Source organism: Aptenodytes forsteri, unplaced genomic scaffold (genome assembly GCF_000699145.1).
Source record: "Aptenodytes forsteri isolate BGI_AS27 unplaced genomic scaffold, ASM69914v1 Scaffold256, whole genome shotgun sequence".
In the NCBI taxonomy this organism is placed as follows: domain Eukaryota; kingdom Metazoa; phylum Chordata; class Aves; order Sphenisciformes; family Spheniscidae; genus Aptenodytes; species Aptenodytes forsteri.
Window position 1 is genome coordinate 3,933,777 of NW_008795021.1, and position 15,553 is coordinate 3,949,329.

Below are 15,553 nucleotides of genomic sequence, written 5' to 3' on the forward strand. Positions count from 1 at the left end.
TTACTAGTTAACATATTGAATGATTTTCCAAGCTGTATGGCATGAGCTTTTAAAAAAAAAAAAAAACAACCCCAAACAAAAAAAACCCCAACTGTCCATGAGATGGTCTGCCATCTTCAGATGCGTTTAGGAGGCCTTCTCCTTTACTCTTGACAATTTAGGGAGGATGTGTGACCCACTGTCACTGTTTGCCATGCTTAATGGTGTTCTGGAAACAAGATTCTTGAATTTGGATTTTTATCTTTAGAGTGGTAGTATGTGTAGATAGCCAGAGATGGAGACAGATATCTTTAATGTGAGAAAGTAGATGGCTGTTACTTGTAGAGTCAGATGACTTTTCAAGAAAACTGTGTGGTCTAAGTACACAGAGAAGAAAGATAGTTTCAAGAAAGGTGGAGTCCTAGTTCCTCTTACGCAAGCTCTGAAGTATTGCCTGTATTGGTATGACATGTAAGTGCACCACACTTGAGACTACTTAATTGGACTAGCTTACCTGTTCCATCAGAAGCAATGCTGACAAGGGTGCATTGTATCCATATGAAATAGCGTTCAGTATAGACAACTGAACTATATTAATTGCTATGAGGGATAAAAGGTATCATAATGTGACTTCCCTCATCCTTAACATAATTAAAATAAAAAGCTAATTAGGCTATGAATACAGAAAATCTTTTCTATACCAAAATATTCCTGAAATAGAGGGGGGTTTGTGGGACATTCATATTGAAACAAACTAACTCGTACTTGACTTATTTCTTTTAAAGCACTGTGCATCCTAAACTAGAGTTCAGCTGGTTTTTTAACTTGAATAGGTGCATTTTTGATCACAGTCTAGTTGGTAGAATTGAACGTTTTGTCTTTCATGGTCACACTTTCAGGTAATGTCTTAAAAGAAGCTGTTGTAAGAAAATAGGAATTTGAATATTTGTGTATTTGAAGTTGTGAGTGTTTCTTCTTATGCCTTTTATACAGTGATATAATAGAGAATAATATAAAAGATAGAATATCTTTTTTTATTTGGCTGTTTCATGTGACTTCACTAGAGGGCAGTGCTATGCAAGATATGTTTGTTAGTATTAATTTCTACATTTCTTGCACAAGATTATATATACACCTTTTAAAATACCTCAGTGATAGCACTTAAAAGCCATACCTGCTTGATACATGGACCTCTAAAAATAAATGGAATGGGGACTTTCTGCTATGCTACACAAGTACTTTCTGATAATTTCTTGAAATCACAGGTTTAATTCTTAAATATCTTGAACCAGAAAAAGTTCGTAAACTACCTTCAATTACAGTGCTGGTTATGTACCAAACTGATCAGAAACAACTTACCTGTTCTGTTTGATCTCTAACAAGGAGAGATTATCCTGTTTGGGCCACAAGTTAATCATTAGACCATATCTTATTAGCTGAACATAGCAGATGTAGAAAGTGAAACATAATCAACTTCTAGTTAAACTATAATGCCTGATGGCTTCAGGCTTTTTGCAGTAGGTGTTCAAAGTTAGCTTTAACTTATTTAACTCTTTCTAAAAGCATTTGCTATATTAATTTCAATGTGTGTTTTCTGTGCTCCTCATGACTGATCTGTGTGCTTATGGCTGATCTAGTTGATTATTAAGGTGGGAACACCTAATAATACACCCTTTTCAGTGGAACTCTTTGGTAGCTTGTGCAATTAAAAATTTTAAACTAGTGGTTATGGTTCCCAGTGGAAAAACTTTCTGGATCTTTTTAATATTCAAGGGTTTATCCATGACGTAGTTGCTTGCTGCATCTTCTGTAAAATGTGATTTTACAACTTGTCTCAACTTTACTTGTTTTCTATCTTCTGCTTATGAGTGGCTATTAACACACCGGGCAACTAATAAGAAAGACTTATCTAGCTATGGGCTGTGTGAGTTTGGCAAGTCTAAAGCGTTGTAGGATGCTGAGTCTGCAAGAGACCAAAGGATTAGAACAGCAACTCTTCCTTCTAAATCTTAACTGTGGAATGACGGGAGAATAGCTGGATCTGCTGCAGACAGGATAGGAAGGGAAGGGACACAGGGTAAGTGCAGATTAAGCAAAGTGGAAGCAATGCTCATGTAATCTCTATCGAGGTATTTGAGTGCTCTGTCTGGAGCACAGAGTATATTTGGGTTCAATGGCATGCTGAGAGAACAGCTAGAATATGCTTCTCACTGTTCTTCAATGCCTACTGATACTGCATAAACAGTATCAAACTAATTGTTGCTTTCATGTGAGTTACAGGCTCCTACTTTACTGATGACAGATTTCTTTGCAAATTCCTGTCTCAGGCCTAGCTACCACTTCTGTGAATAACAAATAAGTAAGAAGTCTTAAGAGCTTTGTTTAGACTGTTCTTTTTATAGGATAGTTAAGCTGGGTTTTCTGTTGCTTTGCTTAAGTTATTCTCTTTTTTCCCTTCTTTAGAGTAGAAGGCCATCTACTTCAAGAAATCTATGAAGTATAAATACGAACTTCATCCATCCAGAGATACTATCTATATTGCCTGTGGGCAGACTCTCAAATCAGAATGAGATAGAGGCATCATCCATGAGCAGCTAACTTGTACTTATTAGGTAGTGAGCTCTTAGGGTTTGGCTTTCCAGCCGTTAAGCTAACTGATAGGAGGTGATCTCTTATATGGATCACTTGAGGGGAATCTTTTTTAAAATAAGTTGTTTTAACTATAAATCTAGATTTTTTTTTTTCTACTGTAAAATGGGGTTTCAATGAAGCTTATCAGGCATTCAGTAACAGCTTTAAAGACCTAACCTTGCAGCATGTATTATCAGATACCAGCCTGAACAGTTAGTGTTTAGTACTAGATTCAGGTCATTTTGAAGAACCTATGTAGAAAAAACAACCATGTATGCTGTAATCGCCTGTTGCATTTTGATGATTGTTTTTACTCCTCAGTGCAGTGCCTCTTATCTGACTTAACACTTCTAGGCAAAGGTTGTCCAAAAATAAGTCCTGGAAACTGTTGCAGTGGTGTAAATATGTCAAAACTTAATTACTTGTTTTATCAAAATTCATGTATGGGAATTAATTACTTTAAAGGTTCTTCTGATCTGTTTTCATTTGTATTCCAAACTTTGAGCCAACAGTTTTTCAGGACTGAGCCCTCTCTTGGCTTTAGTGTGCAGCTTTGGTTTTCCTGTGCTATCTTCGATACATTGCTTGCTTGTTGAGTTGCAGATGCCCAAAATAATAGCCCTTGAATAACTTAACACTTGTACTAATGCAGGGGATTAAAACTTTGTTCAGGGCAGCCTTGAACTACATCAGCCTGAAAGAAAATGCAGCCCTGAAGCTGAGCTAATACAGCTACTGTTCAGACCTGTGACACATCACATGAGATGACTCATCTTTCTGTCCTTCATTCTATATATTGATGTCTTGAAGGACCGATGTGACTTTTTCCCTCACTGATGATGGGAGGCTTACTTGCATAACCATCTCACTATCAGCATCTTTTGTATTGAAGTAAGGAACTTAGCCTGTCTTTATCACTGGATCAGGGTTGACGTTCAAGTATGCAATTCACATCTGCAAAAACAGCAAAACAATGCATCACTTTAAGAGTTGCAGTTTGCTTTGTAGAAACTTAGATTTAGATGATTTAGAACTCTGAATTTTATTTCTTAACTATTTCTGTTGAGTAAATACTTGATATCTGTTAGTTGATGGTAGCTGTTTGAAGAACAGGTGGAAGCCTCTGCTTAATGGTGAAATCTAATTGCTTCTGAGCTTAGGTTTGTAAAATTGTGTAGGCCTATTGTCATAGCAATCTCATATGTGTTTCTGCATACTGAATGTCTTTGGCTCTGGCTGGAAATGTTTTGGATTCCACAGAGGGACCTTGTTTAGATTGCAGCCTGCATTCTAGTTATTAAATTGGATGGTGTTTATACTTTACCTAAATTCTGGAGTTACGCTACTAGCAGCCAGACCTGAGTGAGCTCTTCAGGATCCGTATGGGCCCAATACTACTCAGTCTTCATAAATGATCTGGATGATGGCGTGGAATATATTTAGTCATCAAGTTTGAGAATATCAAATGGGGAGTAGTAGATACAACAGAATGAAGAGCCACTAGAGAGACATTGACAGGTGGGAAGATTGGGCCAACAAGAATGGCATCAGGTTTAGCAGATGTTAAGGCCTTTTCTTGGAATGGATTAATTCCAAGCAACACTTCATGCTGGGGTCTAACTGGCTGGGGGATGGCTCTGCTGAAAAGTACCTGGAAGTCCAAGTGGACAGGAAGCTGAGCATGAGCCAGCAATGTGCCCTGCAGCAGGAAGGCAAACAGTGTCCTGAACTTGCATCAGCAAGAGCATTATCAGTAGATCAAGGGATTATCATAATCAAGTGATGATTCCACTGTATTTGGCACTTCCAAAGCCACACTTGGGAAGTGTGGACTGTGTCTGGTTTTGGTCCCCTGGTTTAAGAAACTGGAAAACTGTAGAGGCTCCAGTGGAGGCTTGTGAAAGTGATTAGAGTTGGAGAACACAACCCATAAAGAAAGATTGAAGGAATTCTTTCTTCAGCCTACAGAAGAGAAGGACTGGGGGAGACTACTTTTTAGCTCCTGTAGACAGCAAAGCAGCTTAATGCTCTCAAAGGAGATACTCTAAGGGGAGAACTGAGCCACGTTTGTGGACAGAGTTGTAAAGTCCAACCTAAGTTAAATTATTTTCCTTACCTAAAATACTTAGTCTTGTAGGTAGGCCTTTCTGTGGTTGTATAGCTGTGTTCAAACCAGAACTTGTAGAGTGTCTTGGAAAGCATGAAACTTTGTTGCCATCACTAGCCTGTGATAAGAGATGTTTTTTCCCTTGTATAGCTTTTACAGCAAAAAGCTCTAACATGGGCACTGAAATCGCCAGTTACCTTTTGTAGCTAAAAAAAGGAGTTTAACTTTATTTGGAACAGTCTGTAAACAGTGCTGCAAATACTTTTTTTTTAGCTGTATTTTTGGGTGACAAATGAGGCTGTCAGCTGTGAAGTCCTGAAATGCTGAGCAGATAGTTAATAGCCTACCTTATTCTCTAGGAGTCTATGGTAAAACCTATTCTAACACTTTATAGCTATGTGAAAAGTCATATAGTGCAAGTTGTCAAAGATCTAGCTGAATGTGTTCTTTGCTAATATGTGCTTCAAGAAATATTTGAAGGAAAATACTTTTCTCCTACCCTTACTTAAATACTTTAAAGTGATTTAACAGGTACCACTGTTTCCTTGGATTTGAAGCCTGTTGAAAGACACGTATGCTGTCTGCTTGTTGAACTTAACTGACACTGTTCCAACAATTTACTGGTAATTGTCACTCTGAACATAAGAAACCTAATTCCACAGTAAGTGAACAAGGCTGTCAGACTGCTAAACTTCTGTTTCATGCTTTCGTAGCCTAATACTTGGAGGAATGTTTCTTGAAATCATGCAATATTGTTGCTTGCAGAATAAAACTGAAGTTTGTGGGCTCAGTGTCTGATATTTATATTGAAATGGTTATTAATTTAAATAGTTAATGTGGTTTTGAGCTACAATAATAATATATAAGACCCCTTTGTTAAAGGGGCTTAGAAATGGGTATTGGTGGCAGGGTATACCGCATGTTGAAAAATACACCAAAAAAACCCACAGTGTCTTTGAGTGCAATGCCTGAGACATTAGTATGTCGTAAGTAGGTTCTTAAGCAGGTCAAATCAAGTCTTGTGTACAGAAAGCTTGTGGTCTGACAGCATGTATGGTGACATCTATAACACACTAGCATTTGTGTTAAATCTGTTCTCAGTGTGAAATGTAAAGCTGTGCTCGAAGGAGGGAATGGTATTCCTATGAAAGTCTAGAAAACTGCTCATTTCTGAAGTTAGCAAATGTTCAGATATCAAGCACTCTATTAAAACTGCATGTGTTAACTGTGATTAACAGAAAGAAAAGAAAAACTTTCCTGCTGAGCTCTGCACCAAGAACAACCTATCACCAACAGCCTCCACCCACAGGAAAACAAATAAAAAGCCTATGGCTAATGTCTCTAAACTGCTTGGAGAAACTTCTGACCTTGGCCTAGATCTATAAGAGTCATAGGGTAGCAGGGAGGAAGTAGTGGCATTTTCTTGTTTACCTTGCCTCAGATACTTGTTTCTTCTTACGTTAGTGGAAAGCTTACAGACTTTGCATTGGAAAAATCTGGGCATAGTGTTGATGTAGAAACTGGCAAACACTTTGAATGGTATAGGGTTTATAACTAGGAGTAAATGCCAACAAAATTTATGAATGTGAATGGGTATCTAAGCAGTCTTGGAATGTAACTGAGTTTAGGTGTTCATCTGTCTTCTGCTGTGTCTCTTTACTGCAGAAGTTTTTTTTAACAAATCAAGTACTTTCTACATAATTTCATTTTAAGTGAGTTGAAGACTACACAATTTCTTTGTAGCCAGTGTACTTTTCTAAAACTAAAGTTCAGTATCTAGAAATTCCTGTATTACACAATGTTTTGATTATGATCTAAATTGGGAAAGTTAAGTTTTGGGAAAGCTAAATGATTTGACAAAAACCTGAGGGCTAGCTTGATAAATCTTCAGTGGGCTGTACTTATATGAAACCTTAACACATGCTATTGTTCCAACGGTACTTAAGCATCTCACGATTGCTGAGACAATGTGGGACACTGGAATCTGCATAGCATGTTTGTTATGATTTGCTCAAAAAAGGAAAAGAATTGATTGCCTTAAGTCTGTAGAAGGAGGGTGGGGAAAAAAACAGCAGTGATAACTTATAGCTACAACATACAGCAGCCTTATCAGATGAAAATATATGGCAGAAAATTTGAGTATGTATGTTTCCTTTTTTTTTCTAGGCTTATGGTATGTCAGCTCTGCCTCTAAACTTGATTAAGGGAACTACCAGTGCAGCTTATGAACGTTTAGAGAACACTGAAGATATTGAAGAAGTGGAGCAACATTTATTAAGGATTAAATCAAAGGTATGGTCTTCACTGTTCTCACTTTCTTAATGAATTTTTTTCTTGCTTGCTTACTAGTTTATGGTTGTGCTGTAGAGAGTTTTTGTTCCAGAAAGAATAGCAAGTCAGAAGTGACTAGCTTGCATTTATTTGAGTTATTTGGAAACAAATGTGGCTGCTTGTATAGTAGTGATCAGTTTTTCTTTATCAGTCCTGTAGCACTAGTTATTTCTTTGTAGCTAATAATGGTGCTGATGAGCTAAACTCAAACTTCCATATATCCAAGCAGGACTGGAGAAGAGATTCTTTGTAGAAGTTAAGAATATTAACCTCACTTAGTCTGCTACCAGATGTGGCATCCAATTTGTTGATACTTACGCAGTGTAGTTATCAACACCAGATACTTGCCACATGGAGCTGTCATGAGTTAAATTCATCAAACTATTAATCATCTTTATGAATAAATAACAGCCCTGGATATTCTTGCTTCCCAGTTAATGTACCTTGCTGTTATAAATCATTTCTTTATGAAAAGTATACATATGGAAGTCTCTGTTCTGAATCCTAAACATCCCTAGGATATGAACACCATTTGTAAACCCACGATGGCTTTGCAGCTCACTGAAATGCTGTGCCTACTGTAAGTGGGACACTTTTAACAAACTAAGAGCACAAGCCGAAGAATGGTAAGATTTCTCCTTTACATACAAGATGCTAGGGATAATCTCCCACCCTTTTCCCAACCCATTTCAGATGATGGTTTGACCAGTGTTTTCATAGCCTTGAGTGGGGGGGAAAGGGCATTAAGATATATCACTTCCATCCTGGCAGTCCATCTGTGCTGTTGTGTGCTCTGTGATAGTAGACCTCAGCAATGTTGAAACAGTTCCAACAGTCTTTCCTTGATACTTGGCTACCTCTACACAGTGGGGGCACCTTCAGTGTTCTGAAATCTTGTTGCATAATGAAACCTAAAAAGTAGTCTTCCCCCAGTTTAAGTTGTAAAGTTTTGGTTTTGTACAGAGTACTACTACAACAAAGGCATCTGTATTACTGAAATCAATATGAGAAACCCCTTAAAAATGGAGCATTACTTATTACCGAAGACTGTTGGATTACGAGAGTTTGCAAACACTGGTCTTGTTGTTCGATCTAGCTAACAAATAGGATCAAAAAGTAGAAAGTTTTTAAGTTATGTCTACATTTTAATGTGACCATTAGTATAAACTAATTCTCCTTGGTTTATGGATTATGGTCAGGATTCTGCCTCAGTCTGTAATAGAAGTCTTAGTACTTCAGTTATATTTGCATGAAGTCGTGAAGAAAGTGAGTGTTAGTGAGAGTAATGTACAGTGAAAACTAGAAGTATGAAAGTGTGCTACTTAATCTAATGAAAAGATTCAGTATGTAGCATGGTCTTCTGCTATTAGTCCACCTGGTAGCTTTATTTCATTACTCTTAAATAATTGAAGCTTGGACTTGCAGCTTGGGAGCTTGGACTGTCTTCAAAAAGTCTTTTTCAAGTCACTGAGGTGCTATACAGGGTATGGAGAATGTGTTCCTGTTAAATTGGACATCACAATGTACTTTTAAGTGTTACGTGTGCCTAGAATGCGGTCTTAGTCTTGTAACCTTTTTAAGAAATTTATCTAAAATAGGTTCACTTTAACTTCACTGGGTGTGAAGTGTTTCACCATTTGCAAGAACACTCTTATAAAATAAGAGGAGAAAAATTGAATAGGGAATTTCAAAATTTGAAAAAGATTCTTACAGTTTTAGTACATCTCCTACTACATATTTTTTTATCTAAGGATCAGTTTGTTATACAATAGCATCAATGTTAGAAACAATTTTGGTTCAGCTGCCTAATGCCTGTTTGGTTGCTTTTGCTTATTAGTGTATAACTGAGATTTAAGGATGTCCTACTCAATTTACAACAGAGTGCAATGGCGCCTGCTCAGTATTTAGAGGCTCAGAATTGAAGTACATTCTTAATTGTTTGTTTGACTATGTTTGTCTAGTACACTCAACTAATTCTTGGGGTAATGGTGCCTCTTGTTTGCATTTCTGTAAGGTTAATTTTTGGAACAGCAAGTCATCTTGCTCTTGCAAGTACAAGAAACATAGCTGAGTTTTTGTAGTGGAATGCTGGAAAGAAAACAGATGCTAAGCTTAATACATTGGCTTAGTCATGGAATTTGATTGGAAGGGGCCTCTGAAAGTTATCAGGTGCAACCCTCTATGCAAAACAAGGACCCCTTTCAGGTTAGATCAGGTTATTCAGATCACATCTGTGCATTTTAAGCATTTCTAGATGTGGAGACTGCCCACCCTCTTAAAATTTTTGAACATCCTCATTGTGAAGAGTTTTCTACCATCTAATAGGCATTCCCTTGTTGCAGCTTGTGACTTCTGCACTTCATCCTCTTGCTATGCATAGAAACAGTGTGAATTATATACTACAAAGTCTTTAGAGTTGTTGTAACTCATTAAACTAGATGTCGAGTCTATTTTCTTGATTCAATGTCCCTTGATCTCTTGCATTGTTTTTGGGTAACCAGTGCAGAGATGGTCGGCCTCTGTCATCAAGGGATAGACGGACTGTACAACAACTAGAAGAGAGGCTAAGGACACTTCGAAGAAGAGAGAGGCATCTGGAGTCTATTGAGAAAAGCTGGTGGACAAAGTTCTGTGAAGCTATCCGACCTCTAAAGGTAAAACTTTCCTCACTTTTTGAGACTTAAATTAGAATAACTTCCAGCTTTCTTCTTCCCAATAAATCATAGGTCAAGTTTATTGATTACCATCCTGAATATCAACTGCTTATTTTTTTAATTACTATTATACTACACAATGACAGTCCTATAGCAAGCTCTGTTTGAGCTCTTGGAAAACTTTTTACTTTGCCTAAAACTTGATTAAGATTGAAAAGGAGCAATTCCTAGTTGATCTACTATAGTGCCACTGATATAGAAAATCTGAATATCTTATCTTTTCTCAGGCATGTGAAAATGGGAAGAAGAGAAGGAAGAATTCTATAGCTGTCAGGTAGCTTAGGTTAATCTAAATTACATGTAGCCAGCAAAAGTGAGAGATACTTGGAGAATATATGCATTTGGAATGAGCATCTTGGCAAGTAATTACCTGATCAATAGTAAGCTAGCTGCATGGAACTTATGTCTTGATACTTAACCAGTACAAAGGAGACTGTTACTGGGGCAAAGCTTTGGTCTTCGTCTCTTTTTGATCTTAGGACTTTGATTTTAGTACATACCTGTTTTTAAAAACCAGTACTTTTGTGGAACAGTATTGCCATATAAAGTATTTTTTGCCAACTAGATGTAGGAAGAAATTTTAGCATTACTTTAAACTGTAGGCTGCACTTGGAAAAGCTGAGGGGGGAGCTATAAGCAATTTCCTCTAACATTATTGCTACTGTTAATGCTGATAACTAGTGGAAATGGGCTGAAATTGCAGTTGAACCAAAGCTTTCAGTGTGAAATTCTTAGTGGACTTACCTTCCTATGATACATTAGAAATCTAGACTTAGCCCTTTCATTTAAAGGACAAATATCTCTAACTATTCACTTTAACAGTTTGGATGTTTCCTTTGATTCAAAATAGCTTGTGTAGTTTCTTTAATTTTTCACATTCACCTGAAATTTGAGAAATGCATTGGCCATATCTGTTGTCTGTAGGGCTTTAACAATTCATTGTGTTCTCACAGGATAGTGTACAATATCATTAGTTCCTTACAGATTATCACTTACGGTCAAGGTGGTATTCCAGTGTCTCTTTGTTATTGTGGTTTGAATGCTTTTTATTCTAACTGTGACAGTCACTGTAAATTATTGACTTAAGAATCGCAGTCTAAAGGGGAGTTGCAGGTGGATAGTTTTTCTTGACAGATTTTCACTTAGAATAGGGTTGTGCTATGAAGCATGCTATGAAACTTGTTTACTTTGACTTTTCCTTGAGCTGTCCTGTGAAGGTGATAATGTCCATCACTTAACATTTTAAATCTTGCAGGACTGTTTTACTGTTACTTTAATAGCATTTGAGTTGTCTTTGCACATATATAACTTGTCAATCGCTCAATTAGTGGTTTTCATGAAAAGACAGAAATCTTTTAATATCCATATATAATACTTCTGATCAATGTAGAAGTGCAGAAAATATCTTGGAGCTTTGCTTATTGCTTTACAACACATCTTTAATGCAACTTTGTATATTATTGTTCAAGAATGTGGCCATTTCTCAGACTTCAAGAGAAATTCCATTTGTTGTGAGGCAAGTACTAGATATGGAGAACGCTGTTTCTGCTTTGTGTTTGGGATGGTCAGGTTTGAGTTGCAGACTCTTACTGGGACTGACAGAACAGAACAACGTGTTCAGGAATAGCACTTAGTCTTGGAGGTCTTTTACAGTGTTAACTTAGTGTCAACATTATATAATCATATTGTCTTTGCATAATGTCTTCCTATATTCTTGCTTTAGCAGTAACAAAATAATTAGTATCTATTAGCATGTGATTTGTTAAACAGAGCCAAAACTTTTTTCTCTGAAGAGTAAGCTTTTTTGACATGAGTACAGTAAATTTTGAGAACAATTGTCTTCCTGAAAGCTAAATCAAACTCAAAGATGAAGCTGTTAATTTTTCAATTTAGTTAAAAGCAACACATCTGGAGGATCCCAAAGAAATGAGTAATGGTCAGCATGGGGTTGTCAAGTAACGTCAAACTAGTCTAATTTCCTTCTACAAAATGTAACCTTTCCTGTAGATAGCAAATCTACTGCTGCTCCTTTCTTTATTATGGTTTCTTATACTTTCATCTGATACTCTCAACAGCAAGAGGAATGTGGTAAGCTCTAGGGATGGGTATAAAAACTGTTCAGGGCAAAACTCCAGAGCACACAGTTATGTTTGCTCAATATAAATGAGACTAAGTTGTGAAACATGGAAGTCTACTCAACAATGGTAAGTTGGGAGTATTGCATCAGTTTTTGATGGGGTACTTCAAAACAGTTGTGAAACAACTGAAGAGATGCCTAAGGTGAATAAAATAAGAAAATGAAGCACTCCATTTTGGAGATCAAGACCTGTGTGAACGGAGCATGCTCATGTGGCTTAGCTTAAGCAGGAACTTAAAGGCATTGACATCAGTCCAAGTATATGGAGGCTACTACAAAGAGAACAGTGTTCTTTTGATAAACAGAGTGGTACGCTTGAACTCTAGAAAGGGAGAGAGAAACTGTTCTATCTAATCTTAAGGATAATGAAGACTTTGTATAGATGTGTCAGTCTCTCTCCACTTGTTGCTGAAGGCCTTCAGAGAAACATAGGTACAGTTAATGCTGTCTTGAGGATGGAGGGTTAGGGTATTCCTCTCTTTCTTTAATGGGCTTTTGATTCCTCCCCCCCTTTCTCTGGAGAGAGCTGAAAGATGGGAAACTGTAGGCAATTGCTTAGATATCAGCCATGCTGGCAGAGTGTTAGTGTAGACTGTAGGTGCTGTTAGGAGTCAGTTTAGTTGCCTCAAGAGGTGGTGTGGCTAAACTGACAGGCTTTTTTTCCTGCTTTCATAGCTGCATCTTCTACATTAGGGAGGTTAACAGCATGGAAAGCAAGAGGTGTGAATATTTCAGTATTAAGTTATCACTATGTAAACTTAAGTGTTTTGCTTCATCTAACAATCATTTTTAACCCATGTTTGCCAGGTTACCTGAAAGTAGGTCATGTCATGCAATAGTGTGGTGGGTTCACTTGGCTGGCTGCCAAATGCCCACCCAGCTGCTCTCTCACTCCCCATCAACAGGAGGGGGGAGGAAATAAGATGGATGAATGTGTGGGTGGAGATAGATAGGGCAGTCACTTACCAGTTACCCTCATGGGCAAAACAGAGTTGAAGAAAATTGCCAATTAAAATTGACTTGAATGGTAAAAAACAAAGACCATTTAAAACACCTTCCTGCAATCCCCCTTGACACTCTTTCCCAGGCTCAACTTCACTCCTTTAGTCCTGACTCTGGGGATGGGGAACAGGGAGTTGCCATCAGTCCATAACATCTCTTTGCTGCTTCCTCCTCACACTTTGTCCCTGTTCCAGCATGGGTCTACTCCATGGGCTGTAGTTCCTGTCAGAAGAACCTGCTTCAGCATGTGGGATCTCTATAGGCTGTGGCTTCCTTCAGAAAATATCCACTTGTTCTGGTGTGGGGTCCTCCATGGGCTGAGTGTGGTTATCTGCTCCAGCATGGTCCTCTTAACGGGCTAGGGGGAGATGTCTGCTCCATTACCTGGAGCAGCACCTCCTCTTTCTGAGCTTGGTGTTTACAGGGCTGTTTCTCACTTTTTCCTCTCTCTCCTCTCTGCTATCTAGTATTTTCCCCTTTCTTAGATATGTTTTCCCAGAGGGGCAACCGGCTTGGCTGCTGGGCTCAGCTTTGGCCAGCAGTGGGTCAGTTGGAGCCAACTGGAAAATGGCTATGTCTAGCACAGGGCAAGCCTCTGGCCTCTCCTCAGAGGACACCTCTGCAGCCCCCCTGCTACCAAAAACTTGCCATGTAAACCCAATACAAAGAGTGTTTCCCATGAGGAATCCAGCTTTGCTTCTCGGTCAGTATAACTATTCAATAATGTGCCACCAGTTTTCTTTACTCTGTTAATGGATACCAGCCCTGAGAGGACAACTGCTCCTTTAAATTTTTGTGTTGTGTCGGTGTTGATTCAAAGTCATGGAATAGCTGTCCTAAGCAGATTCAGTTTCTTCTTTTTGTTGGTACATGAGTACCACTGTAGGAAACAATTGGGAAGGTGAGTATTCTTTTAGCTTTTTGGAGGGGCAAATATTAACGATTTTTGGAAGTTAATTCTGAGGCTTTTTAAAGAAGTACCATGTAAGTTTGTGGATCGTGGTCATTCCTGCTCAGAATAAATTAAGTCCTAAATCCCATGATTATCTTTGTAACATTTTGGAAGTATCCATAGATGAAACAACTTAGCTTGACTGACATCTGGGAGCAGGGATAGGAGGCAAAGAGCTCTCTGAATAACTCAAGGATGATGCAGGGGTCAGGGGAATGTTCAGGAAGTTGAAGGGAGGTACCGGGGAAAACAGTGTAAGCAGAACATGAATAATGTCAGAAAAGACTTATCAGCTTGTGACTTATATGCAGTAACAGTGGAAAAATACACTAATAAATTGAATATTTCCAAATTATTTGGCTGACTTATTAAACTGAAATGCAATTTAGCTTTCCACTATGACCTAGAAGTAGCATGCTTCCATTTTTACTATTGAGAAATGCCTATATTGACATTTTTGTCTCGGTTTTTGCTTAGCCATGTCTTTTAATCCCATATGTTCAAGTGTAAAACAAAGCTTTAAGTAAACCAGTTCTTACTGTTCTGCTTTAGCTGCTTCCTTAACTTGCTCATGTAGAGGCTTTCTATTATGCTGAAGGAACTAATTTCAGGCAGCAGTGTAAGTTGTATTAGTTCAACTCATTGTTTTTGTAATATCTGCAGTCTTGCATAAAAACAGGGTTCACTGTTTTTTTGGCAGTTAATTCTATGCATACTATCTTGTACAACAGATTGTAGATGAGAAGACCCAAGCAGACACTTAGAGGTGATCAAAGTGATGTAAATGCAAGGCAGCAGCTCTGAAAGCTGTTCTGTAGCAAATGATTGAGTACAGGTGGGTATGGGGTCTGTGTTTTGTAGCTGAGGGATATGAGGAAGTGGCCTGGCAATGGAGCAGTTCAAACTGATTGTAGTGGTGGAGGTAACATAGCTTGAGGTATAGTTGCATTGAAGTCCTGCTTTCAAAAGGACTAGGGAGCAGGAAATAAGATTGTCTTGCATTGAAAGTTAGGCTTCTCTTAATATAGATCAAGGGTTGCTTGCTTTTTTCTTTGTAATGACCTTACTAAATTCCTCTGTGTGTTGTTTGGCTGAAACCCAGGCTTTTTGTTTTTGCCTGTTCTAGTACTAAAAGCCTTTCAGCATCAGATGATAAATAGTCTGGCTATGAGAACAAGAGGTTTTGATTAAGCACTGTCCTTTGCTCTGAAGTTAAACATGTACTCATGTTCTCAGGGGCTTGGATTCCTCCTCATTTATGCTGTGACACAAAGCAAAATTATTTTGTAAATTCTCATGGCTAAGTGTATCTTGAATCTTTGAAGATATCCTAGTTGGTTTAAAGCTAGTAAACAGCAGTACAGTAGTGTTGCAGTAAGATTATGGATGATAGATTTGTCCTTTGCTGTAGGTGACAAGTAAAAGGCAACAGTGAGTGCATAGCTCCTGCTGCAGTGGTTTTTCTAGCCTATCTTAGGCTTTATGTGGGGGGAAAGGAAAGGAAGTACTTATTTCCCTTACCTAGATACCCAACTGGAGGCATGCTTTTAATTTAAGTCAGGTTGATACCACTTGATAAGGCTCAGCTGGACTGTGTAAATTGCAAGCTCAACTACTAGTCTGAGTGTTGGTGTTATCTTAATCGTTGGCCAAGTGCTGGTTAATAGACTAGAAATGAGGTGTCGATTGGTCTGCAATCA

General features: G+C 38.1%; 1 protein-coding gene across 1 annotated transcript in view; it reads left to right on the forward strand.

The window, feature by feature from the left end:
* LMBRD1 (LMBR1 domain containing 1) overlaps window positions 1-15,553 on the forward strand; it is an 88,030-nt gene that overhangs the window by 38,567 nt on the left and 33,910 nt on the right. Inside the window, exons 9-10 of the mRNA XM_009275804.2 lie at window positions 6,884-7,009; window positions 9,550-9,702. Coding sequence (XP_009274079.1) covers window positions 6,884-7,009; window positions 9,550-9,702 — 279 coding nt within the window. The remainder of the gene's footprint in view (window positions 1-6,883; window positions 7,010-9,549; window positions 9,703-15,553) is intronic.